A 27,773-nucleotide genomic window follows, 5' to 3' on the forward strand; every position below is an offset into this window, starting at 1 on the left:
ACCTTTGTCAGCTGGGAAGGCGCACTGGTCCCTTGCTCTTGGGCTCTGTTGCTTTCAGCCTCTGTTCCTGTAGGGGTTCCTCACTTTGCTTCTCTGGAGCTGGCTCTCATTTCTTGGCTTCCCTCAGCTCTCTCCAGGTTCTAGCTTGCTTAATATCTCATGGTGACAACTGCTGGGCTCCAAGCATCTCCAAATATCTGCGTCTCTGTTTTCCAAGCACCAGTTCTGTTGTTTCTGGTGGCTCTCTCTAAAATGTTGCCCATTTCAAAGGATTCCAATAAACTAATCAAAACCCATCTGGAATGGGTGGAGCCAAATATCCATCTAATCAAAGGCCACAACCACAACTGGGCACCCACATGTCTATGGAGATAATCCAATCAACATCTCCAACATACATCGTTGAATCAGGATTAAAAGAAACAGCTGCCTCCAAAAGAATGAATCAGGATTAAAACACAGCTTTCTGGGGTACATAATATTTTCAAACCAGCACAGTTGGTTTTGCTTTTTTGTTGCTGGGGAAAAGAGACAAGAAAGTGGAGAAGAGTTAAAAGTGGATGCTTGGGGTATAGAACCTTGTTTGGCCATTCCATAAAGTAAATTACCAGTTCCCAAATTTATAGAGTGATAAGGAACATTAAAGCCATAATCTCATTCTCAAAGAACTATCAGTTTAAGGGAGCAAACAGCAGAACACATATTCTCTCTGGACACATAATGATCCACCTAAGGTGGACCTCTGCAAGCCCACAGGATTCTTCAGTTCTCTCAGTACACTTCTTTCTTCAGTTCTGTCTTTTTAAAGTTAGAACTGCTCTTGAATGGGAGAAGTCCACTGGAGAGCCACAAGCCTAAAACTGTGTGAAATCTTGAAGATATGAATGTTGCAACACTACTGGAGATGGTTTAGGGATTAAAATAATTGTTGCAACCTCACAAAATACTTAAAATCAGACCACAGAAGCAATTTTAACCATCAGTGGTATTTTATTTTTGGAAGTTTCTATGTATTACATATGTATTAACTTTGTTCTTATTCCTAACCCTCTTAAAGAAAAGAAAAAAGGAAAAGAAAAAAAAGGAAGATTAAAAAAAATAGCATACAGAAATCTCTTATCTAGTTTCTCTAAAATCTTAAGTTAAAAAAATCTAAGTGATGCCTTTCTTTTTTATGAGAACATGGCTTTTTAAGAAGAATTCAGCCTATACTTGTGCTTACTACAGATTTCCACTCCTTCTTGGGAATAAAATGGTCATTGATTCTGCTATCTTTTAATAAACTCATTTCTCGATTGTGACACGTTATCATTCCCCACTTGACACCTTCTTAGAAACTTGATTGTTGGATGTGTTTTTCATCTGGCAAAAATTCAATGTGGCTTTCCGTGGGATGCCTGAGTATCAGAGACAGCAGTGTTGATGCTCTGGTTTTGAGGGAAAATAGAGGAGAGATGCAAACTTTCCCTGGAAGAGCAAATGTAGGAGACTGAAATAGGGTGTGCAGAGTTAAGAAGGCTGGCAGACACGACTTGGTTTTGGATTCTGTGGCTGTCAGCCACCAAAGATTGCCACACAGGCCACAATATAAATCTCCCCAGGAAGAAGTTTGGTTAAATACCGCACAGACAGATCCTGCTGCATTTTGTTTCAAGTGGATCAAAGTGGACATGCACCAGAAGGAGTATTGTGGATCATTTGCAGTTAGCGGTAACTTGTGCATGAACTTGTATGTGCTGATGTAGGCACAGGGAGAAGAGAAAAGTTGCATTTTGTTAAAATGTACTTCCATTTCTAACTCACCCAGCTTCCTTAGTTCTGTGATTTGCAAGGCCAGAAGGACATTTAGAATTACATGTAGTTCCAAGTCAGCTGGCAGCTGGTTCACGGGGCCATCTCAGATGACCCAAAGATCTGTTCAAGAGGACAGCAAGTCTACCCAGAAGGATAGGCCTTGATGATCTTCACATCATCCACTGGGCGGTCCTGGGAGTTTGTTTCTACCATTCCCACTCGATTCACCATTCCTATGCCCTGGCACACCCGGCCAAAAATGGTGTGTTTGCCGTCAAGCCACTGGGTGGGGGCCAGGGTCACAAAGAACTGGCTGCCATTGGTGTCTGGCCCTGCATTAGCCATTGCGAGAATTCCAGCCCCTGGTAGGAACAAGGAAAGAGGAAAGAATATGAATAACCCCATGGCTCCAGCCTGGAGCTGCTACACCATCCTAGGGAATAAAAAATAAAAAAGCCAAGACTTTGTTCTGGCTTCTGTCATCAACCACCCAGAACTGGGCAGCCTTTCCTGCAGGACAGGTTCTCTGTCCTCAGTATAAAGGCCATCACTGCTCTACCCTGGGGACCTCATCTTCTTGTCCTCTATCTTTGATGATCTCTACTAGCTGCTGGGACATTTTTCTATTCCTCTTAAAATCCTAGCAAGGCCTTCTGTTTCGATGAGGAAGCTTTCACTATCTAGTTTATAACAGCAGCATTAAACAAGCAGGTGGTCTAGAACACTAAGACCAGCACTCTGAATGGCTCAGGACTCTGTCAGAGGCAGCACCTTCTCTAATCTACCAGGGCTCTTTGCGGAGCCATGGCTGGACAGCTACCTAGCACCAGACTATAGTGTGAGGCATTCACCGTGATTCACAGCCGACAGGGTGCACTTTAAAACCTACTCCCCCTTCCTACCCAGTCCAGCCAGATCATACTTACCAGTGAATTTCAAGTCTGGATGAAGTTCATCTTCAAACTGCTTGCCGTATATGGATGCACCACCTCGACCTACCCAATTGGAAGATAAGAAATGAATCAGCCAGTCCCACCATTCTACCTCACAGTGAGAACTTTGGCTCCGAGTCAAGGGATTTTTTAGAGCAGCAGAAAGGAAAAGGTAGTGAGAGCAAGCCTAGCCTCCTGTTGGGTATATTGCAAACGCACAGTCTGGCAACAGAATTAAGCACCGACACAACACATTCAAATCACTGGTTTCATTCAGTTAAGACATTTCTTTTCAAAATAACATTTATGTTTTTTCTTGATTATTAAAGTAATACATGTTCACTGTCAAAAAATGTAAAAAACATGGATTATCAAAAGAATTTAAAATCCCCTGTAACCTAACCATCTACAGATAACCACCATTCATAGACTGATGTGTTAAGAGGTTTCTTGATTTTTAACATTTTAAAGACCATTTTAGACAGGAGTGCCCCAAGCATACTGCTACTCAATCAACATGCTTTCTTGTTAAATCCTAACTTATTGTTAATGGGTCAGAGATGGTAAAAGAGTTGAAACCTATTTGCCATCCTTATCCCAGATGATTGAAAATTCATTTAAGTCAAAGATGACGATCTTTAGGAGAAATAAGGATAGCAGTAAGTGGCAATGTAGCAGAAAGGAATAACAGTCTAGTAGGCAGAGGCAGTTGCAATGAGAGGCAGTATAACATTAGAAGAAAATGAAGAAACTCAGGAATGGGAATGATTTGCAACATGACCACCAAAGGTCATTTGTATAATGCCCACAGGAGCGTGGCGCTGTGCTAGGTCCCCTAAGCACAAGTAAGTTTTGTTCTTAGAGCAAAATGACAAGTTAAATATGGATGTTCCGTAGAAAAAAATGCCATAATAGGAGGCAATTTTCCAAACAAATATTAATCAATTATTGAATTAACCATATACCAAGTTGATCACCCTAGAGCAAAGTGAACATTGGATTTATCAGCTTACTCTGCTTACCTGGCAGCCAGAAAACAGTCCAGGCACAGGGAGCTCATCACCTTTTACAGCCTGCCACATCGCTAAGCAGTGCGGCTCAGTGGTACCATGTCCACCTCCAGAGGCCCCTGGGCTTTGCTAAGATGTTTCCATGGTAAAAGTCCTTAGCTCTAGATTTCAGGATGCTCCACTACCACGGAGTCTGTCACAGTGATATTCAAAGCCCCATTTTGGGGGTGAATCTTCCACCTGGCCCAGGCTACCTATGCTTCTGGAAAATTAATGAGCTATACCAAACAATGTAAAAATCAATTCCCTCAATTCCCACATGCCACTACACTATTAAACAGGGCAATTATGTAACCAGTATGTTCCCTCTGACTTGGCAACCCAAACATGGCAGGGTGAGGGGATGGTATTGGCAGTAATGGGGCTGAAGACAAGAGAAAGAGGGATAGGGCTGTGGGGCCAAATTGAGGTCAAGCCTTATGTCTGCTCTCAGGGTAAAAGGCAGGTTTGATTGAACAAGCTGAGGGCACTAGGTTAAGGAGTGCATTGCTTGTCTACAAGCTGAGCGTGGAAAGTGTGAGGGCTGCCAGAACAGAGCCTCAAGGCCTCTGCCCTCTAGGAACTGAAAATCATCACATAAACTTCACCCTTCACCGCAAACGGGAAGAGGATTATGCGATAGGCTGATCAAGAGCCACAGCTGAAACATGAGTTTTGAAGCAATCAAGAGAGGAAAAGGAAAGAGCACAAAGAACCCCTTTTACTCACCAGGCACAGTGTGACCAACTGCAACTAGTATAGGCCTCTATAGCACCCTTCACTCATATGTTACCTTTGCATAATCAAATTCATCCTGGGAGGGGTTGCAACAAAATGTCAGAAAGATAACAAATTCCAATCAAAACATTTCTTTGGGAATGTGAAATAGGGGAGAGGTGGCACCAGTACAAGGATTAAAGATTTCTCTAGTGCAGATCACACTTCATAGAAGTCAATGATCAGTTATCAAGCCAATAATTTGTGAGCTTTGAAGTAAAAAATTTGCTACATTCCTGGTCTAGTACACTGGCGACAGGCACAGACCTGTTTCCCAAGCTCTGTCCTCTTAAGGCTGTTTTTCTCTTCTGCCCCCTCTTTAAAAACATTTATTCAATGTACATAATATTTTAGACATACAAAAGATCAAAGAATACTTTGACAAACAACTGTGACACCCCTTAAGAAATGAAGTGTTCCAAATCCAGTTGAAACCCCAGGCATGAGCCTCCACTGCATTCCTTCCACCTTCTAATCTCTAAAGAGGTAACAAAAATAATCACATCTCCCTCTTAGGAACCCCTCTTCTGATTGGGACTTTGTCATTGCCACATGTTTTCTTTTTCACTATGTAAGTGTATGTCCCTAAAACATATATATTGTTGTTTTGCGTGTTCTCAAGTTTATATAAATGGTTTCATATTTTCTGTATTCTTCTGCAATTAGCTTTTTTGTTCACTAGTGTTTGTGAGGTTCACCCATTTTGTTCTGTGCAGCTCTCTGTGGTATTCCTTCCATTGTATAGTATTACGTCTTATCTTTTCTTAGGATGATGAATACTTAGAATCTTTCCAATGTTTTGCTATAGAAACCATGCTGTAATAACCATTCTTATACTGTCTCCTCACGTATGTATGAGTTCTTCTAGTGGGGATAAACCTAATGGTGGAAATGCAGGATCTCAGTTTATAAGATATTTCATCATTACTAGATTTTTCCATGTCCTGCCAAAGAGGCTGAACCAATCTACACCCACCCACAGTACTCTCATCTTACTCTTACCACTCTAGGTCTTTTCTCAGACTTTCTAATATTTGCCAGTCTGAGAGGTATCAGATCTCTTGTGGTAGTTTTAATTAGCTGTGCTGATTTGAGGCTATTATGTACCCCAGAAAAGCCATGTCCTTTAATTCTCATTCAGTATTACTGGGTGGATTCTTTTTTATTGTTTCCATGGAGATCTGACCCCCCAATTGTGGGTGGTAACTTTTTTTTTTCCACATGGGTAAGCACCGGGAATCGAACCTGGGTCTCTGGCATGGCAGGCGAGAACTGAGCCACCGTTGCCCACCCGGGTGGTAACTTCTGATTGGATGGTTTCCATGGAGATGTGTCTCTACCCATTTAAGGTGGGGTTGCTTACTAGAGCCCTTTAAGAGGGAACCATTTTGGAAAAACCTTTAGAGCCATGATACCAACTAGAGCCACCAGAACCGACAGAGCCCCAGGGAAGCTGCTGAAGAGAAAGCTAGCGCATCTCACCTCGCAACATGTCTTTCCAGCTGAGAGAGAAACCCTGAACATCACTGGCCTCCTTGAATCAGGGTGTCATTCCCTGGGTGCCCTAAACTTGGACAGCTTCATAGCCCTCCCTTAATTTGGACATTTTTACAACCTTAGGACTGTAAACTTACCATTCCATTTCTGATATGTGCATTCTGAACACTAGCGTTTCTCTGAAGTTGCTAAACATGAAACAGAATTTCATGTTTACTGGCTATTGTGCTTCCCTCCTCTGTGAACAGCCACTTTTCTAGTAGTTGAAATTTTCATATTTATATGCATATTCTAGAGAATACTTATCTTTATCAGTTGACACTTCTGCAAATACCTGCTCCAGTTGACTATTTTTATTCTTTTAATGTGGTCTTCTGATGCACAGAAGTTTTGTTTTTGTTTTTTTAAGCAGTTGAAATTCCTTAATCTTTTTCATTGTGATGTGTGCTTTCTGCTTTTTTTTTTTTTTTAATCTTTTCTTATCTGTAAGACCTTTGCCTCTTCTGACAGCTCTTCTTCCTCCTCTTGCTTACTGAATGGGAAGACACCCCAACATGAACTGGAGAGCTGTCTAAGACACTTGGAGTAGTCTCTCACACAAAGTTCACTAGACTTGGTGCTACCTGTCCCCACCCCTCCCATGCCACAACTGATGGGATCACAGGTTAATATCTGGCCCCAAAGCAGCCACAGATGGGTCAGACACCCCCCAAAAAAGAAGGACTGAACAGACCCTGCCATTCAGCTGTCCTTAAGAATTCCCACTTCCCTTCTCCACCATGTTCTCAACCACAGCAACAAGGAAGGCAGGTACTTAACCAGCCCCTTTTGCAGCTAAGGGTGGCCAAATGACCTTACTGATATTAACAGAAGCTTGCTGAGTAGAGAGCTTCTGGGAAAGCTACAGCTTTTCTGCTAACAAGGAACAAACATATTACTTTGTCCTTCACCCACAGCCCTTTTCCTGTCTTCCTTCTTTCAAAGCAGAGGTGATGTCAGGAGCAGCAATGGCATCATAAGGCAACAAGGAAAAGTATTCAAAAAGCAAGCTGGCACTTGCTTTGTCTGCCTTTTTCCCTCTATTCTTTCTTAGTGCTCTATATCCAGACTTTTGTCCCCTATCACTCTACTGAAACTGCTCTCGTCAATGTCCCCAGTGACTTCCTTGTCACTAAATCCAGTGGTTGATTCTCAGGCTTCACTTTACTCCATCCACAGCAGCATCTGACAGTTGATGTCATCTTTCTTTTTGAAATGCTGTTTTCACTTGGTTTCTATGAGTCTATGTTCTCCTGGTGTCTCTCCTACTTCCCTTATCTCCCTCTACCAACTCCTCCTTGTCTTCCTCTCCTTTCACAGGTACTAGACCTGCACTGCTGCCTGCAGACTCTCCCTCTGACACTTGCTCCCTCTTCCCTTTATCTTTCATAGACTTTACTCCCCCCCCCCCCCCCCCCCCCATAAATCTCCTGGACTTCTAACTCTGTTTTGGTATCTGCTTCCCAAAGGACCAAGGCTAATACAGCTGCTATCACCCTAGACCAAACAACCACAATCTCTAGGTTTGACAACAACAAAACCTTTCAACTGGACTTCTTGCTTTTACTCTTGCCTCCCTCTTCTCTATCAGACTATGCTCTACATGGCAGCCAGGATGATCCTTTTTAAACAAGTCTGATCATGGTACTCCCCTGCTCCAACTCCTTCAGCAACATGCCATTACACTTAGGATAAAATCCCAAGTCCTCACCGTAGCTTACAAAGACCCCACAATTTGATGTCCTGCTATTCTCCAATGTCATGCTCCCCTCACTCATCTACTCCAGCCACACTGGCCTCTGTGCTGCTTCCTGCCAAGCACACTCTGGTCTAAGGTTTTTTTTTTGAAAAAGAAATAAAAAGACAACAGAAAAAGAAACAAAACAAAAACGGAGGAAAAAAAAAAGATTAGACATACCATACCCCTTACCCCTCCCTTTCGTTGATCACTAGCATTTCAAACTAAATTTATTTTAACATTTGTTCCCCCTGTTATTTATTTTTATTCCATATGTTCTACTCGTCTGTTGACAAGGTAGATAAAAGGAGCATCAGACACAAGGTTTTCACAATCACACAATCACATAGTGAAAGCTATATCATTATTCAATCATCTTCAAGAAACATGGCTACTGGAACACAGCTCTACATTCTCAGGCAATTCCCTCCAGCCTCTCCATTACATCTTGAATAACAAGGTGATATCTACAACCTCCAGGATAACCTCTCGACTCTGTTTGGAATCTCTCAGCCATTGACACTTTGTCTCATTTCACTCTTCCCCCTTTTGGTCGAGAAGGTTTTCTCAACGCCTTGATACTGAGTCTCAGCTCATTCTAGGATTTCTGTCCCAGGTTACCAGGAAGGTCCACACCCCTGGGAGTCATGTCCCACGTAGACAGGGGGAGGGTGGTGAGTTTGCTTGTTGTGTTGGCTGGAGAGAGAGGCCACATCTGAGCAACAAAAGACGTTCTCTTGGGGGGGGGGGGGGGGGACTCTTAGGCCTAAATTTTAAGTAGGCTTGACCTACCCTTTGTGAGGTTAAGTTTCATATGAACAAACCTTATGGTCTAAGGTTTTTGTTATTCTCTCTGGTATTTTCTTCCCCCAGACAGCTCTCATGGCACATTACTCATTTTATTCAGAACTCTGCTCAAGTGCTACCTTATCAGAAAGGCCTTCCCTAATTATACTATCCAAAATAGCACCTCCTTCACTATCTATCTGACTGTTTTCAACTGGGGTGATTTTGTTCCCTGGTGACACTCTGGCAAAGCTGGAGATATTCTAGTTGTCCAACTGGAGAATGACACTGGTATCTAGTGGACAGAGGTCAGGGATGCTACTGAAATTGCTGCAATGAACTGGATAGCTCCACAACAAAGAATTATCTGGCTCAAAATACTGATAGTGCCAATGCTGAAAAAGCTCTGCTATATCCCCTTACACTACATGATTTTTTCCATAACATTTGTCATGACCTGACAGGATATCATGTACCTATTTGTTCAAAGTTTGTCTCTTCCACTAGAATGAGAGCTCTATGAGGACTTTCTTGTTCACTGTTGTCTTGTGAGCACTTAATTCTCTTCCTTGGTCTATAGTATTAATAGATATTTGTTAAGTGAAATTCATAACCACAATAAATAATAAATAACCACAAATACTGCTTTGTCCTCTTATTTTGTGTCAAGCCTATGCTAAGCATTTTACAAGCTTCAGCTCATTTATTACTCGTGACAACTCTATGAGATGTGTATGATCACACTCCCCATTTACAGATGAAGCAGGCTTATCAAGGTTATATAACTTGCCTACATTTAACAAGTGTTTATGGCAAGTCAAGACTCAAATACAAGCCCACTGGGCTCCACAACCCTGCTCTTCACTCCACCTCCCCTATACTGCCTTGCCATATACAACCATTGGATTATATTTCCTAACATATTTTTCTTATTCTTGACTCAAATCCAGAATGGCTCCTGAATGGCTCTAGATTATTTCTGAACTCCTCTGGCTGGGAATGGCCATTAATTGGTGGCCCTATCTTCTCCCATGAGCTTGTTTCTTACTATTCTGTACACTCTGCCCCAAACTGCTCCTTTACCGTTTCCTAAACATGCAGTTCAAAGATTCATGATTTTTGTAGGGGGCTTAGAAATCACATCCTCGGATACATATGTCCTGGGTATGGAGAGGGAGCTGGGTCAGGTTACAGGGCCAGACCAGACATGATGCCAAGAGGGAGGGGGTCTTCACACCCCCATATGTCTTTGCTACTCACGCCTCTGCTCTCTATTCATTTTCTCCCTATATCCAAATGTCCTTCATTCTACCTCCTAACAGTTAAAATTCTACATTTCCTTCAAGGTCCAGCTCAAAATATGCCTCCCTCCCACTCTAATTCCACTCCATTGTATTATGAATTAGTTTAACCTCTACCATATACAAAATCCATACCATACCACCTTATAGTTGCATATTTATTATTACTTTGTAGTTGTTTCTTATAATGAATATCTTTTCTTCCTGGCAGGGCTAGGAACTCTGCAAGGAAAAGAAATGCCTTGGTTTCTAATGCTTAAGTATTCCTCATAAGCCTTAGAATAGTTGAGGATACCCAGCAGTCTTAGCAATTATTCATCAAATGAACAAAATTAATGATGCACTTGCTGTCCAATACACTGAATTTTAGGTGTTCCTGGGGTTACCAAGAGGAGATGTGCATGAAATGAGAGTGAGGATAATGCATAGAATAATCAGCATATAATTAATTAGTCAGGCAATCACAGGCAGCTGGTGAGCACTGTGAGGCTAAGTGCTGGGCAGGAAGGGCTGGATAGGAGGATATTATGTCTTTCAGGGAAGAGAGAAAAAGAAGTCAGTAGAAACAGATAAAAGACATTCAGAGACCTAAGAAAAGATCCGGGAGAGTACAGACTTATTATAGTAAGAAGGAAAATCTAAAGGAAGAAAAATGGTTTAAAATGAAGCAGAAATTAAAGGGTATTTGAACTGGGAACGAACTGGCAAAAAACATATCAGAGAAAGACTTTGGAAAGATTGGTTCCCAAGTAGCCAGACTGAGGGATTACTGGGGATGGAAATGGTACGCCCACTTGCCAGAGAGCCTAGGATGCTACATGCTGCCCATCTGAGATGCTTAGCAAAAAACGTGTTTCCTACTCAGCTAGCAGACATGAACTAGTGACCCAGGAGGGACTAACTCCTGTTTACCTTCCACCACACATCTGCCAGCAGGCTTAGCCCAATTAGTTGTTGTATAATTATTCAGAAATCTTTTGAGTGGTTCAACTTCATTAAAATTATATCATGGAAAGAGGACATGATAAGGATGTGAACTGACTACAGAAATAAAGGGAAGTTCTGATATGAGCAACTCACATTGGAGTCATGTCTAGTTCATATACTCTTATCATGGACTCTCAGTTCTTAACAACAATGAGAAAAAGAAGAAGGGAAGAATTACCCTGAGAAAGTGGAGTGAAGCAGAATTAGATTTCACCTTCTTCAATACCTGACAAAATGAACACACAAAAAATTAAAATTTAAAAAGCCAAAACTCACCAGCATCAACCAAATAGGAAAAAGGAAACTTATTCCAAAAATTCTGAAAAGAGTAAGCCAAGGGAAGAAATAGAAGATTCTGTCTGCAGTCCTTCAAAGTATTAATCAGGAAAGAAGGAATATCATCCTGACGATTTTCAGAAGCACCTTCAAATTTTGAGAAGTCAAAAGTAGGAGTACAAGGGCAACCCTGAAAAAGTTAAGGAAAAGTCCTTGAGGGCAGAAACCTACATATACCATAGGTGCTCAGGAATGGCAGGGCAGGGTACCAAGGCTGATCACCGTCCAGGGCACAGGGTCAAACTGAGGGCCTACCCAGGGCTCAAGGTAGTGACAGATGGACACTCATGGCTGGGGGAGGGGGCCCTGGGACAGCACTTTTAATGAAGTCTCAGAAGACAAAACCAAGGCCAGCTTTCCCACAGGGAACTCACTCCATGTGCTGAGCTGAAGTTCTCTCCTTCAAACACCTTCTGAGGCTAAAGTAAAATAGAGAAAGCAACCCAGCATTTGGAGTGGGGAAGACACTGTTCTCTGATAGGTGCAGAGTGTCCAAGAGGATCCACTTCACTGTATCCAAGCAAAAGGGTGGAGCATAGGTGCTGTTCACAATAAAAAAAAATGATACCAAAAACTATACAAACACACTACAACAAAAGGAAAGATGGAAAGAAAGGAGGGAAGGAAGGAAAATACACCTCCAGAAACTCGGAACGGGAGAAAACATAACTTGAAAAGTGCCTTCTCATGGCTACCTTAAGCTATAGATGCTCTCAGTAGAAACAAGAATCCTATAAAACAAGGGCACAAAGACAAGATAACAGAGGGAAAGAAACAAGTGCTACAGAAAATGTGGAGGAAGAAATGTACCTATTCAGTGTGGGTAGAGAAACAGAGAGAGGTGCAGCTCCTGGAAGGCAGTGTGGTGGTTCCACAGGAAACTAGGGGTGGGGTTGCCCTATGATCCTGTAACTCTGTTGCTCAGTATATACCTGGAAGAATGAGTGCAGGGACCTGAATGGACATTTGCACACTGGTGTTTGGCAGTGTTTCCAATCCACAATGGATGGAGGTGGCCTAAGGGTACAATGACAGATGAATAGAAGGGGAACTATGATATATATATACAATTTACTAGTGAGTGGCCCCAGGAAGGAATGAAGTTGTGAGGCATGGTAAATGAATGAACTTTAAGGACTGTATGTAAATGAAATGTCAGGAACAAAAAGAAAAATATTATCATGCCTCAATCATATGGACTAACTATAATATAAAAACTTGGTGAAATCAAATGAAATCAGAAAGAAAGACAATAAAGATTGAGATGGTATAATCTAGGACTGCCTAGAGTGTATAATGATAGTGACTAAATGTACAAATTTTAAAAATGTTTTTGCATGAGAAAGAACAAAGGAATGTCATTACTGTAGGGTGCTGAAAATAGATGGTAATTAATATTTTAAAATTTCAACTTCTGTGTGAGACTAAAGCAAAAAATGTTTATTTGGTACAAAATTTATATTTTGACCAGTGCATTTCCTAATATAACTTATGAAGACAGCTTAACTGAACACCGTAAGTACATGGAACCTTGAGTAGGACATGAGATTTTGTTGTTTTGTCCAGAGCGACGCCCCGATAAATCCCAGAGTGATTTGAACAGTGAATAAAAAAGTATTTGCAAAGCCTTCTTTGGGAAATGGTGAGAACAGGGGAAAATTCAACTTTTTGAAAAAAAAGTTGAATTTTTGAACTTCTCACAAGCAGTGTGGACAACCAAAGCTATAGGCTGAGCCCCCAGTCTTGGGGTTTGTTCATCTGAAACTTAACCTCACAAAGGATAGGTCAAGCCTACTTAAAATTTAGGCCTAAGAGTCATCCCCCCCCCCCCCAGAGAACGTCTTTTGTTGCTCAGATGTGGCCTCTCTCTCCAGCCAACACAACAAGCAAATTCACCACCCTCCCCCTGTCTACGTGGGACATGACTCCCAGGGGTGTGGACCTTCCTGGCAATGTGGGACAGAAATCCTAGAATGAGCTGAGACTCGGCATCAAGGGATTGAGAAAACCTTCTCGACCAAAAGAGGGAAGAGTGAAATGAGACAAAGTGTCAATGACTGAGAGATTCCAGAGTCAAGTGGTTATCCTGGAAGTTATTCTCATGCATTAAGTAGATATCAACTTGTTACTCAAGATGTAATGCAGAGGCTGGAGGGAACTGCCTGAAAATGTAGAGCTGTGTTCCAGTAGCCATGTTTCTTGAAGATGATTATATAATGATATAGCTTTCACAATGTGACTGTGTGATTGTGAAAACCTGTGTCTGATGCTCTTTTTATCTACCTTGTCAACAGATGAGTAGAACATATGGAATAAAAATAAATAACGGGGAACAAATGTTAAAATAAATTTAGTTTGAAATGCTAGTGATCAATGAAAGGGAGGGGTAAGGGGTATGGTGTGTATAAATTTTTTTTCTGTTTTTGTTTTTTTTTCTTTTTCTGAATGGATGCAAATGTTCCAAGAAATGATCATGATGATGAATATGCAACTATGTGATGATATTGTGAATTACTGATTATATAGGTAGAATGGAATGATCAAAATAGGGATGTTTGTGTTTGTTTGGTGTTTAAAATTTTTTTTTTTTTTAAAAAAAGGATTAAAAACAAAATAAAACAAAAACTTGGTGAACTAAAGTCAAGAACATGGATCATCAGGTGGGGGTCTATTGTAAAGGTCCTAGACTGTAAGCTCTTACAGCAGTCACATATATTCAGGTGTTTAACTGTTAATTCTAAATTCTGAGATACTGAGATTTTTCATATAATATGGTTATTTCAAGAAACTTCAGGTATTTATATGATACCTGAGACTCAGAGTTAGAGCTCTGAAGCTATGAAAACAGCAGACCCTATACAGGAAATGTTTAAAAAGTTGAAAAAGTGATCAGATTTTGAGGAGAGATACAAATGAAGCTGATCTAGATAGGACTAAGGTATATCAGAATACAGGGTAAAAGATGATATTGTCTATATTTTAAAACTTCAACTTCTGTGTGAGACTAAAGGAAGAGATGTATACTGGGTGCAAAATTTATATTTTGGGTAGTGTATTTCCTAATTTAACTCTATGGTCAGTTTAGCTGAACATCATAAATACAAGGACTCTTGAATCGGGCATCAGATTTTGTTGGTCTGTCCAGGTTAGTGTGATGCTGCGATAAATCCCAGAGTAATTGGGGCAGTGAAGAAAGAGGTATTTGCAGAGTTCCCTTGGGGAACTGGGGAGAAAGGAGGAAATACTCAATTTGCCCATTTGGAGAATTCCTGATATTCTCACAAGCAGTGGGGACAACCAAATCAATAGGCCAAGCCCTCAATCTTGAGGTTTGCTCCTATGAAACTTATTCCTGCAAAGGATAGGCTAAGCCTACTTAAAATCAGGCCTAAGAGTCACCCTGAGAAAATTTATTTTGTTGCTCAGATGTGGCCTCTCTCTCTAAGCCAAGTAAGCTTGTGAAGCTACTGCCTTCCCTCCTATGTGGGACATGATTCCCTGGGGTGTAAATCTCCCTGACAACACGGAAGAGAAATCTCGCGAAGAGCTGGGATCCGGCATCAAGGGATTGAGAAAGACTTTTTGAGCAAAAGGGGGAAGAGAGAAATGAGACAAAATAAAGTTTCAGTGGCTGAGAGATTTCAAACAGTCAAAAGGTTATTCTTATGCATTATATAGATAACCCTTTTTAGTTTATGGTGTAGTGGAGTGACAAGAGGGAAGTACCTGAAATTGTTGAGCTGTGTTTCAGTAGCCTAGATTCTTGAAGATGATTGCATATAGATATAAGGTTTATAATGTGACTAGCCTATGGGACTGTGAAAACCTTGTGTCAGTTGCTCCTTTTATCCAGGGTATGGACAGATGAGTAAAAAATATGGATAATAAATAAATAAATAAGGGGGGGCAAAAGGTAAAATAAATTGGGTAGACAGAAACACTAGTGGTCAATGAGAAGGATAGGGTAAGGTGTATGGTATGTGTGAGTTTTTTTCTCTTTTCTTTTTATTTCTTTTTCTGGTGTGATGCAAATGTTCTAAAAAATGATCATGGTGACGAACACACAACTATGTGATGATATAGTGAGCCACTGATTATACACTATGTATGGAATGTGTATGTGTGAAGATTTTTCAATAAAAATATTAAAAAAAGAAAAAAGACAAGATAATAAAACTAAAGAAAAAGACAAAAAGATTGCAGAGCTAAGAAAATAAATTGAGAACCAAATGACACTAATACAGAGCTAATAAATAAATTAGAGCAGTAAACAAAAAAATAGGACTAAAAATTTTGATAAGGCCCAGAGTAAAGGTCTGAGATTATTTCAGAGGATGCAGAGAAAAAAGGAATATTTCACACACTCAAAAGGAAATAGATATTTGTAAGAACTTTCTACTTGATATTTTGAGAACATTCACAGTTTTGACAGCTGATCAAATGGTATATTAGTTTTTAATACTTAGAATTTAAGAACTTTGCTATCTGAATATGTAGATTTTTTCCTTATTGCCTTAATTTTAAATTGGTTTATGAAACCTACTGCGCAAACACAAGCTTTACAATTATTATACGGATACTTTATTTAAATATGCCTATGGGTAAGCTAACTAAGATATCCATTTCTGGTGGTTCTAGGTGTACTGTTTGTTTTCTTAAATTAAAAAAAAAAAGGGGGGACTGTGACAGAAATGGAAAGCAAAGGTGATGTAACAAAGAATAACTGGTTTCCTGAGATAGAAAATCCAATAAGTATATCAGAAATATAGGACAAAAAGTTTTTCCTGAACTGAAGGAAGGAGTGATCTGGCCTCAGGATTCTCCAGGGCATGTCTGAAATCAGAAGGCGAGGGAGCAGAATTGTCTAAAAAGATTCAAGGGAAAGAGTACCTTCCAGCACTTTCAATAAAAACCACTCTGCAAGAAATCCTGCCTTCTAGCATATGGGAACAGAGAAGCCTAGTGGTGAGTCCACCAAAATGTGGAACCCACACTGCAGCTGAGGGAATTACAGATTTTAGAATGGAAAATAAATATTAGAAACTCAGATAAAGAAAAATTAAAACTAGAAGCAAAAACTGAAAATGAGACTAGGAAAGGACAGAAACTTAAGTATTAACCACCTCACCCTTCGTAGCAAGAAGTCAAGTTTTCAGTTAAATATATGTAAAATTAAATAGAGTACTTTTTATTTTAAAAACAATAGCATGAAAAAAATAGCATGCATGACATCCTGTTCTTTTGAAATTATTTCCATCTAGCTTTTATCCATCCAACCATCCTTTTAACTATACATCTGTGTTAGGGTTTGCTAGAGAAACAGAACAAACAGGTGAGATCTGTAAATATGAGATCAATAGTCTCAAGGGAATGGAAGAGCCTAAAATCCATACGGCAGGCTGGGAAGGTGGCAGCTCTGATGAAGGGTTTGGATGAACTTCACAAGAGAGGTTCCGTGGTTGAAGAAGCAATGAAAGAGTCTCTCTTCTTCCCTAAAAGCCTTCAGCTGATTGGATTATCTCATGGGGGGCTGGAGGGGCCTGAGTTGGTCTAAGACATAATTAGTCACACATGCAATACTGACTGATGATTTATTACATGTCTTTCAATGTGTCAACCAGCCACAAAATACCCTTGAAGCAACAGTCAGTCCAGTGCTTGCCTGACCAGACAACTGCGCATAATCATTTGGCCAAATTGATACCAGAACCCGTCACAGCATACCCCTTATCAGCTTGGCAGCTATACACATTACCTTGAAACACACTTAATCTCCATGTAGAATACAGTAACAGACATATGTTTCACCTAGCAATACTCAACTGTCCTGTGTACAACTGGAAACATACTACATCTCTCTAGAATAGTGTGCAAGTCCTTAGACAACATTCACTCTTAAACTTCATATCCTATGACTTAACTATTATAACATGAACAATACAATTTATGTCATATGATAGGAGGAAAACAAGATGTTTGCTTCTGTACAAATGCAAACATACTTGTAACAAAACAGGGAGGAAATATTCATACAATCACAGTCCTTTCTGTAACTGGTTACATGGTCATAGTTCATATTTATCACTACCGTCTTCTACTACCCATTCCATGTTTCCTTTACCCTCAGCAAGCATGTCAGCTGGCCACGGTTCTTTGCCAGGTGGGGTGATGTAGACCTTCATTCTTAAAGTTTCTGGGCCATTGGTACTCCTGCCTGGATTGGGTTGTTGCAGTTTTCCATTGAGCTTCATCACAGAGCATGGTAGCACTAAGAAACGCCCTGAGTGATCTGTATTCCAGGAAAACCCTTCTTTACCTCCATTATGTAGTTGCTGTCCTATTTCCCCTTGATAGTCAGGATCAATCACCCAAGACAAAACAGTAATCCCTTTTCGTGCCTGTTGATTCAGTGGCATGAGAAGGCCAAAGGAGCCTAGTGGCCGTCTTAATTTTGGTTCAATACAATCACTGTTCTATCTCCCTAAAGGAGCACTCCTCCTTGTGGAACTAAGATGTAGACCAGCAGAGCTTAAGGTTTCAGGAGGAGTAAGCAAAAATTTTCCTAGTGGATCACTAGGAATATGGTGATAGTGAGTGGTGCCACTTCCATTTCCACTCCCTTGATTCGAGTTCTGGCTAGGGAAGAGACAGCACCATAGAGTACATGCTAATTCAGAGCATACACAGCTTCCTGGAGAACACTGCCCCAGCCCTGCAAGATATAGCTACCTAGTTGGCACTGTAATTCGGTCTTCAAAAGGCCATTCCACCTTTTCATCAATCCAGCTGCCTCTGGATGTTGGGGAACATGGTAAGACCAGAGAATTCCATGAGCATGTGCTCATTCCTGCACTTCATTTTTGCTGTGAAGTGAGTTCCTTGATCAGGAACAATGCTGTGTGAAATACCATGGCAGTGGATAAGGCAGTCTGTAAGTTCATGTATGGTAGTTTTTGTAGAAGCAGTGCATACAGGGAATGCAAACCCATTCATTTTCTAACCCAGCAGTTAGAAAAAATTGCTGCCCCTTCCATGATGGAAGTGGTCTAATGTAATCAACCTGCCACCAGGTAGCAGGCTGATCAGGGAATGGCAACATGTCAAGGACTGAGTGTGGGTCTCTGTTGCTGCTGGCAGATTGGGTACTCAGCAGTGGCTGTAGCCAGGTCAGCCTTGGTGAGTGGAAGTCCATGTTGCTGAGCCTATGCATAACCTCCATCCCTTTGCCCACTTTGTTCATAAGTCCACTAGACAATGGCAGGAATAGCTGAGGAAAGGGGATGACTTGTGTCCATAGGATGTGTTATCTTATCCACTTGATTATTAAAACCTTCCTCTGCTGAAGTCACCCTCTTATGAGCATTCACATGGGGCACAGATATCTTCAAGTTCTTTTCCCACTCAGAGAGGTCTATCCACAAAGCTCTTGCCCAGACCTCTTTGTCAACAATTATCCAACCATGCTCCTTCTAAGTCCCTGACCACCCTCTGGACCACCAAAAAGACATGTTTTTTTTAATATACAAAATATATTCACTCCATCATAATATCACAAAAGCCTTAAGCCATTTCAGTAACAATACAAATATAATACAAAACTAAAATAGTACAAAATCTCATAAACATCTGTTACAGGCATAGCCTGTTCTAAGGCAAAAATTTTCTTCTAGCTCTGAACCTGTGAAATTTAGAACAAGTTATCTGCTGCCAATATACAAAGGAGGGAGAGTCATAGGGCACCTGGTTGCATTTCTATAGGGAGAAATTAAAGGAAAACCAGGGGTCACTGGACCCATACAGTTCCAAAAACTTACAGGGAAAACCCCATTAGATTTCAAATTCCTCATTTCTGTCTAAAGCCTTGTCAGAGGTCTCTCTGGAGTCCACGTTTCTACAAACAGTCTCTTCAAAGCAGTTCAGGCCTTCTCTATCAAAATCCTTGCAACTCCACCAGAAACATACCCTTATCCATTTAAAAAGCTGTTTCAACATATTTGGTATTTGCAAACTGCAGCAGCACCCTACTATCAATACAAACTCTGTGTTAGTTTGCAAGCTGCCAGAATGCGATATACCAGAACTGGAATGGTTTTTATGAAGGGGAATTTAATAAGTTACAAGTTTATCGTTCTAAGGAAGTGAGTGTCCAAATTAAGGAACCAACAAGAGGTTAGCTTCATTCAAGGAGACCTCTATCAGCTGGGTAGTCACATGGCTGGCATCTGATGGTTCCTTGCTCCTGGGCTCCATTGCTTTCAGCCTCTGTTCCTGTGGGGGTTCCACACTTTGATTCTTTAGGGCTGGCTTTCATCTCTTGGCTTCCCTTGGCTCTCTCCAGGTTCTGGCTTGCTTAATATCTCATGACGATGTCTGCTGGGTTCCAAGCATTTCCAAACATCCATGTCTCTGTTCTCCACATGTCTGTATCTGTGTCAGCTCTGCTGTGAAGTTTCTGTTGGCTCTGAGGCTTCTGTCATTTCTGTAAGCTCTGTCATTTCTGCAGGCTCTGTAGTTTCTTTCTCCAAAATGTTTCCTCTTTCAAAGGAGTCTAGTATTAAGACCCACCTGGAATGGGTAGAGCCACATCTCCATGGAGATAATCTAATGAAAAATTTCTACATACAATATTGAATCAGGATTAAAATAAACAGCTGCCTCCACAAGATGGAATCAGGACAAAAACATGGTTTTTCTGGGGTGTATAATACTTTCAAACTGGCACAACATTCAAATAAAAAGATGTTAAGAATGATGGACAACAGAGTAATGCCCTGATAAATTCTAGAGTGATTTGAACAGTGAATAAAAAGTATTTGCAAAGTTCCCTTGGTGGAATGGTGAGAAAGGGGGAAAATTCAACTTTCCCACTTAGAGAATTTCTAATATTCTTGCAAGCAGTGGGGACAACCACTTCAATAGCCGAGCCCTCAATCTTGGGGTTTGTTCGTATGAAACTTATCACCACAAAGGATAGACTAAGCCTACTTACAATTGGGCCTAAAGGTCATCTCCAGAGAACCTCTTTTGTTGCTCAGATGTGGCCTATCTCTCTCTCAGTCAACATGGCAAGTAAACTCACCACCCTCCCCATCTCTACATAGGACATGACTCCCAGGGGTGTAAACCTCCCTGGCAATGTGGGACACAATCCTTGAATGAGCTGGGACTCAGCATCAAGGGTTTGAGAAAACCTTGACCAAAAGGGGGAAGAGAGAAATGAGACAAAATAAAGTGCCAGTGGCTGAGAGATTTCAAATAGAGTCGAGAGGTTATACTGGAGGTTATTCTTACACATTTTATAAATATTCCCTTTTTAGTTAAAGGTGTATTATAGAGATGTCCTGGTTTGAAAGGATGTATGACCCCTAGAAAAACCATGTTTTAATCAAAATCCCATTTCATCAAGGTAGAATAATCCCTATTCAATATTGGATGTTTGAAACTGTAATGAGATCATCTCCCTGGATGATGTGATTTAGTCAAGAGTGCTTGTTAAATTGGATTAGGTGATGACATGTCTCCACCCATTTGGGTGGGTCTTGATTGGTTTATTGGAGTCCTATAAATGAGGAAACATTTTGGAGAATGGAGATTCAGAGAGAGCAGAGAATGCTGCACCACCACGAAGCGGAGAGTCCATCAGTCAGCGCTTTGGAGATGAAGAAGGAAAATGCCTCCCGGGGAGCTTCATGAAACAGGAAGCCAGGAGAAGAAGCTAGGAGATGATGCTGTGTTTGTCATGTGCCCTTCCAGATGAGAGAGGAACCCTGATCGTGTTCACCATGTGCCTTTCCAGATGAGAGAGAAACCCTGAACTTTGTCAGCCTTCTTGAACCAAGGTATCTTTCACTGGATGCCTTAGATTGGACATTTCTATAGACCTGTTTAACTGGGACATTTTCTCAGCCTTAGAACTAAAAACTAACAACTTATTAAATTCTCCTTTTTAAAAGCCATTCTGATTCTGGTATATTGCATTGCAGCAGCTAGCAAACTAGAACAAGAGGCTAGAGGGAAGTGCCTGAAACTGTAGAGCTGTGTTCCAGGAGCCATGTTTCTTGAAGATGATTGTATAATGATAAAGCTTTCATAATGTGACCGTGTGATTTTGAAAATCTTGTGTCTGATGCTTCTACAGTATGGACAGATGAGTAAAACATATGGATTAAAAATGAATAAATAATAGGGGGAACAAATGTTAAAATTTTTAAAAATGTATATTGGGTAGGTGGAAATACTGGTGGTCAATGAGTGGGAGGGGTAAGGGGTATGGTATGTGTGCTGGTTTGAAAGGAAGTATGCCCCCTAAGAAAAGCCATGTTTTAATATAAATCCCATTTCTTAAAGGTAGAATAATCTCTATTCAATACTGTATATTTGAAACTGTGATGAGATCATCTCCCTGGTTGATGTGATTTAGTTAAGAATGGTTGTTAAACTGGATTAGGGGATGACATGTTTCCACCCATTTGAGTGGGTCTTGATTAGTTTCTGAAGTCCTATAAAAGAGGAAACATTTTGGAGAATGAGATATTCAGAGAGAGCAACACTACAAAGCAGAGAGTCCACCAGCCAGCGATCTTTGGAGATGAAGAAGGAAGACACCTCCCGGGGAGCTTCATGAAATAGGAAGCCAGGAGAGAAAGCTAGCAGATGACGCCGTGTTCGCCATGTGCCCGTCCAGTTGAGAGAGAGAAGCCCTGACTGTGTTCACCATGTGCCTTCTCACTTGAGAGAGAAACCCTGAACTTCATCAGCCTTCTTGAACCAAGGTATCTTTCCCTACATGCCTTTGATTGGACATTTCTTTAGACTTGTTTTAATTGGGACATTTTCTCAGCCTTAGAACTGTAAACTAGCAACTCATTAAATTCCCCTTGTTAAAAGCCATTTCATTTCTGGTATATCGCATTCCGGCAGCTAGCAAACTAGAACAGTATGTATGAGATTTTTCTTTTTATTTCTTTTTTCTGGAGTGATGGAAATGTTCTAAAAAAATGATCACGGTGATGAATATACAACTATGTGATGACACTGTGAGCCACTGATTGTATACCATGTATGGAATGTTGGTATGCTAAGAATGTATGGGCTTGTATGTTATTTTATAGAAAAAAAAAAAGAATGATGGGTAACAAAGGTTAACATTGGTCATTCTAAGAGGTAGGATACTGGGAGATTTGGTAATGGTGGTTAGGAGATATGCTTATGAGTGATTTTTTCTTCTTCTTTCTAATTTCCTATGTCTATTTTGAAATGTGCCTACTTATACATATATATATATATATATATATATATATATATATATATATATATATAATGTGTGCCTGCCCATGCAAAAAAAAAAGTAATGCCTCTGGTATAAAGCCATATAGGATGAATTATGCCACCAAAAGAACCAGGCCTGCTCAAAGGAAAAAGAGCTGCAATTAGGAGAGAGAAAAAGCAAACCAGGAGGAGGAGCAAGGTATCTCAAAATTAATGAAAGTAAGTCGTGAGTATCCACCAGTTTCACAAATAAATCCCATCTAAATAAGACAACTCCAAATTCCCATCTCCATATCAAAATTTTCCTCAAGCTCCACACTTGTATAGTCTACTATTTATTCAATGTCTGTACCTGAATATCTAATAAGTATATCAAGTGACATGTCCCAGATCAAATTCTTGATCTTCTCCCATCCAAACCAGCTCCTTTTTCAGTCTTCCCCATTTAGTACATTTATCCACTGGGTAAGGCCAAAACTCCTAAAGTCATTCTTTTTTGACACCCCACATCCAATCTGTCAGCAGATCCCATTGGCCCTACCTTTAAAATATAACCTGAATCCAGTCACTTCTCACCACCTCTACCATCAGCCTCTTCAGTGGTCTTCTGCTCCTCTTCTTGTCCCTATATGTATTATCCAAACAGTTGCCAAACTGATCTTCTCAAAGCATAAGTCATATCATGTCACTCCTTTGCTTAAAACTCTTCAATGATGTCCATCTTACTCAAAATTAAACCCAGCCTTTATCATGCTCTACAAAAGTCTACATAATCGCCTACGGAGGTTCCTGCCTCAGGGCCTCTGTGCTATTCCCCTGGAGTTACAAGCTTCATTCCCTCACTTCATTCAGATCAGTACTGCAGTAACATCCTCTCAGAGAAGAAATTCCTGACCACCCTACTAAAATTGCATCCCCACACACTTTTCCTGTTTTATTCAGAATTTTATTCTGCTTTACCCAGAATTTATTCAGGAATTTTGCTCTTTTTATTCACAGTTATATCCAAGAGTTTAGAAAACTGTCTGGCGTAATGCAGGTAACTCAATATCTATTAAATGAAACAGTGAAAGCACCCAATGTTTTATTTTTCCTAAAACACTGAAAATGATGTCTGCCTTTACTTTTGGTTAATCAGATTAATCTATGCATCACTACAATTGAGGCAAATATTATTCCCTCTTAATAAACAAAACATTGAAGTTATAAGAAACTCTATAAAACTCAAGGGTCAAGGATGGTTTCTGGTCAATTCTACTTGTGTATTTGGAGGAAGATGTGGCTGGGGGGGCAGCAGTCATCAGAATCAACCAACTCAGTTTCTGGTATGTAGAAAAGAGACCTCTGGCTGCTTAATCATTCAGTTATGACAGAATGAGACTTGAGAAACTATTATCTGCTTAACTGTACCTGTCCCTGTTGGGTCGCCTCCCTGGATCATGAAATCTTTGATGATTCTGTGGAATTTCGTGCCATTGTAGTAACCTCTACGAGCCAACTCAGCAAAGTTCTTACAGGTCTTTGGAGCGTGCTTCCAGTACAGCTCCAGCACAATGATCCCCATGCTGCAGGCGGAGAAGACAACATCACACCAGTCAAGAGCAAGGTCATAGGAAAAAAAAAAAAAAAGAAGAGCAACGTCATAGCAGACAGGAATATTATGGGACTACTACAAGATTTTCAAACTTATGAGTCCTAAAACTGTGATAAGCACCAGATTTCATGCTCAGCAAAGGAAAGCAGCCCATTGCAAGTAACATGAACATACATATTTCCTTTAAGTAAAACGTGAAGGGCTTTCTGGACTTTCTTTTAAGCAAAATAACAACAGAGGACAACTCAAAATTCGAATACCTTACAAATAAAAGTAAATCACCAGTCATCTGGAACCAAAATAACCAACTTCTAAATTAGGACATAGAAATCTTACACGCAATATGTGAATTTTTTAAAAGGGGAGAACATTCAAATACTTTTCAGCCATAAAAAGGAATGAAGTTCTGACACATGTGTCAACATGGATGAACCAAGAAGGCATCCTCTCTGACTGAGAAAAGCCAGACACAAAAAGATGAATGTTGTGTAATCTTGCTTATATGGAATACCTAGAAGAAGCAAATTTCTAGAGGCAGAGAGTAAATTATAGGTTACCAGGGGTGGGCGGTGGGAGAGAAAAGGGAGTTATTACTTAATGGTTACAAAGTTTCTATTTGAAGTGAAGAAAAAGTTTGGGTAATAGACAATGGTGATAATTGTAGAACACCGTGAATGTGATTTACACAACTGAATTTTATGCAACTGAATTCAAGTTGAATTTATAAAAATTTTAAAAATACACACTGGAAGTGCATATTTATACATGCATTAGTTTCTAGGTAGGAGTGGGAATTGGTAGTTCAGCGATAAGGATGACAGGAAGATTATTCAATAGATGCCTTTTATAAATTCAGGTATTTTGAACCATGAAAATGCATAACTTATTAAAAAAAATTTTAACAGGAAAAAAGGTACAATTTGCAGGTGTTCGGGAGAAGCCCCAACAAAGACAAAAGAGTGTTTTGTTTTTGTTTTCAGTACTGCTAAGAATAGGAAAGAGGTAAAAGGGTTAGGACAGAAGCCTTTCCCTCTACCCTATTACTCATCTAAGAATGTGGGAAGTGAGTCAACTGCATAGCCTGGCCTATGATGAGGCTTTGCATTTTGTAATCACGCTATAAATGTATGTGGAGTGTGCCAGAAGACAGCTTTCTAACAGTCTTTCTGCCTGCAAGCCATCCTTCACACTAGTAACATTCAACAGGGATTAATAGTTACTCTGTGCAAGGCACTATTCTGGATGTTTTTGCCCTCAAGGAATTTACATTCTGTGGATAGTTTTTAAATACAGGAATAAACTTTTGAAATGTAATTGAGAAGCAACAACACAATTTTGAAAGGTACAAACCTTTTGACTTCTAAGATGAGGTTGCTATGGAAAAACTAACAAAAATGCCTAAGGTTACAGTATGTACAAGGATGTTAATTCCAGTACTCCAGTATCATTTGGAATGCTCTTCAAGTTGAAAATGACTAAAATACAAAACATCCATATACCGGAAGGAAATGAAAGAAAAGCAAATCACAGGAAAAACACACACACACACACACATATATATACAGTATGGTAATATGATCCCATTTTTTGTTAAAAAAACAAGAGTTATTTGTTAAGAATACATAGAAAAAGATCTGGAAGATCATCCAACAAACTATTAATAGCATTTACACAGGGAGGGCTGGCTTTCATTTCTTACTCTATACATATCTTCACTGCTTCAAATTAAATTTTTATTTATTTTGTAATTTAAAAAATGTTAACTAACAAAAGTTCAGAAATTACTTTCAAGTTGGGGCCTGGAGAAGTGGAATGTTGGCATATAAGGTGGAACAGAAGTGGACCAGGGAGCAAGAGCAGCACGAGGAAACGGGGTCTGAGAATTCTGTGCTCTGGTGAAAGCAGTGTGGGCAAAGACCAACGGAAGGCAGACAGACAGACAGAAAGGGCTGGACCCTGGCTGCTGACTTGAGAGTAGCAGAAGTTGTAGCCGGTACGCCAAAAACCAGATGATTACCAGATTAAAATGTCTAGTCTTATACTGCAGCAGCAAGAAGTCACTTAAGATTTTTGAGCAGGATCTCTGACCTTACTTTGGAAAGATCACTTCAAACTTTTTCCAAAGAGGCAATGGAATGAATGGGGCTAAAGAAAGTAGGATGTGAGGCAGACAGGCCACGCTCTAAACGAGGTTCCCCTACTCAACAGCTGTGTGGCTTTGGTCAAACGATTTAATTTGTAAATTTCGGCATTTCCTCCTGCTTAAATTGGAGGGAGCTGTAATATTACCTACATCATTTCGGTTTCTAGAAGGGTTAAACTGTAATCGCATACATCGGGGCATTGCACCAGCTGGTCGGTGCTTAATTATATTATAACACGTTTCTGAGAGTCAGGAAAATGTGCTTCTGCCTGTGTTCTGACAGTATCTTGTTTCTACAATTGCCGTACTTGCTACCTATCTGTCTTTTCATCATACTATGAGCTCCTAAGGGCTGTGTATGTTTTATCCTACGTGCCTGGTCAAATACATGCTTGTTTACAGAATGAATGAATGAAAGGAGTGGAGGAAGCTGTCGCTGCGGTCCAGGAGCTAGTCCTTGTTCAATTCTTCCACGTGGAGGCCTGCTTCCCGGGGAGCGCGCCAGGTATCGAGTGCCCCGGCGAAGTGTGGGCTCCGCGTCGCCTCCGCCAGCCCAGCCCCAGAAGCCCGATTTCCCTCACCTGGTCTCCAAGTAGACGCTGGGCGGCTGCCAAGAGTCGGGAGGAATCGCCGCCATGGCGAAGCCGGAGGAATCCTTCCTTAGCAATCGCTATTTCCGGCGTTGATTAACTGGGGACCCGCTGCCGCAGCGCACACTTCCGGTCCTGCAGCTCAGCCCTTTCGATTCCAGGGGTTGGGGGGTTGAGACAAGGAAGAAAAAGGGCCCTTCTGCCACAGGCGGTGAAGCTACGGTGCAAGGTGAAAACTGGTTGGAGCGCAAAAACAGAGGAAAATGCAAACTCCATTAGAGGAGGTGTCGAGGCAGTACCCCGCCACACTCTGGACGAAATGATTGGTTCAGGGAGGCAAAAGAGACGGAAACAAGCAGCAACGCTGCACTCTGACTGGGAGTTATGTCCTAACATTCAATTTGGATAATTTTCTAGCTCCGCTTTAGGGCAGAGATCGGAAGAGGAGGAGAATGAAAGGGTAGGAGATGAGAAATGCCTAAGACGCTGTAGTTTACGGTGAGATTACATTTTCTTATCTCCGCAGAGCAGTCATGTAGAGCTTATTATTTCCTTTTTTTCGGATGTGAAAACTGAGACTCAGCAGTTAAAGGATTTATTTGTCCAAGGTCATACAGCAAACTGAGCCGTGAGACTCCAAAGGCTAAGAGTGAGGGGAGAAGGAAGGGGGTAGATCAGGAAAGAAAATGCAGGTCAAAGGGATCAGGGCAAGAGCAAGGCTTTGCTGGAATAGATGATGCTCCAGAGTTGTCACGAGGGTTAACTCAGGGCCAGAGAAGCAGCGTGAGAAATTTGGAGGGAGGACCAAAGAGAAATGGGGTAAACTATTGTAAGTCCTTTAAAAAAAAAAAATTTATTGAAAAATATTCACATACATTCCGTACATGGTGTACAATCAGTGGCTCACAGTATCATCACATAGTTGTGTATTCATCACCATGA

At 40.7% G+C, this 27,773-nt stretch overlaps 1 protein-coding gene across 1 annotated transcript; it reads right to left on the bottom strand.

Moving 5' to 3' along the window:
- Positions 1-26,910, bottom strand: LOC143684564 (peptidyl-prolyl cis-trans isomerase-like 1). Its single transcript, XM_077161636.1, has 4 exons — positions 26,823-26,910; positions 23,915-24,069; positions 2,721-2,789; positions 1-2,156 (listed from the first exon to the last, which is right to left on the bottom strand). Exons 1-4 carry the CDS (start codon positions 26,876-26,878, stop codon positions 1,936-1,938), a joined length of 501 nt encoding a protein of 166 aa, XP_077017751.1. The 5' UTR covers positions 26,879-26,910; the 3' UTR covers positions 1-1,935.
- Positions 26,911-27,773: the final 863 nt, after the last annotated feature.

Source organism: Tamandua tetradactyla, chromosome 5 (assembly GCF_023851605.1).
Source record: "Tamandua tetradactyla isolate mTamTet1 chromosome 5, mTamTet1.pri, whole genome shotgun sequence".
NCBI classification, from domain to species: domain Eukaryota; kingdom Metazoa; phylum Chordata; class Mammalia; order Pilosa; family Myrmecophagidae; genus Tamandua; species Tamandua tetradactyla.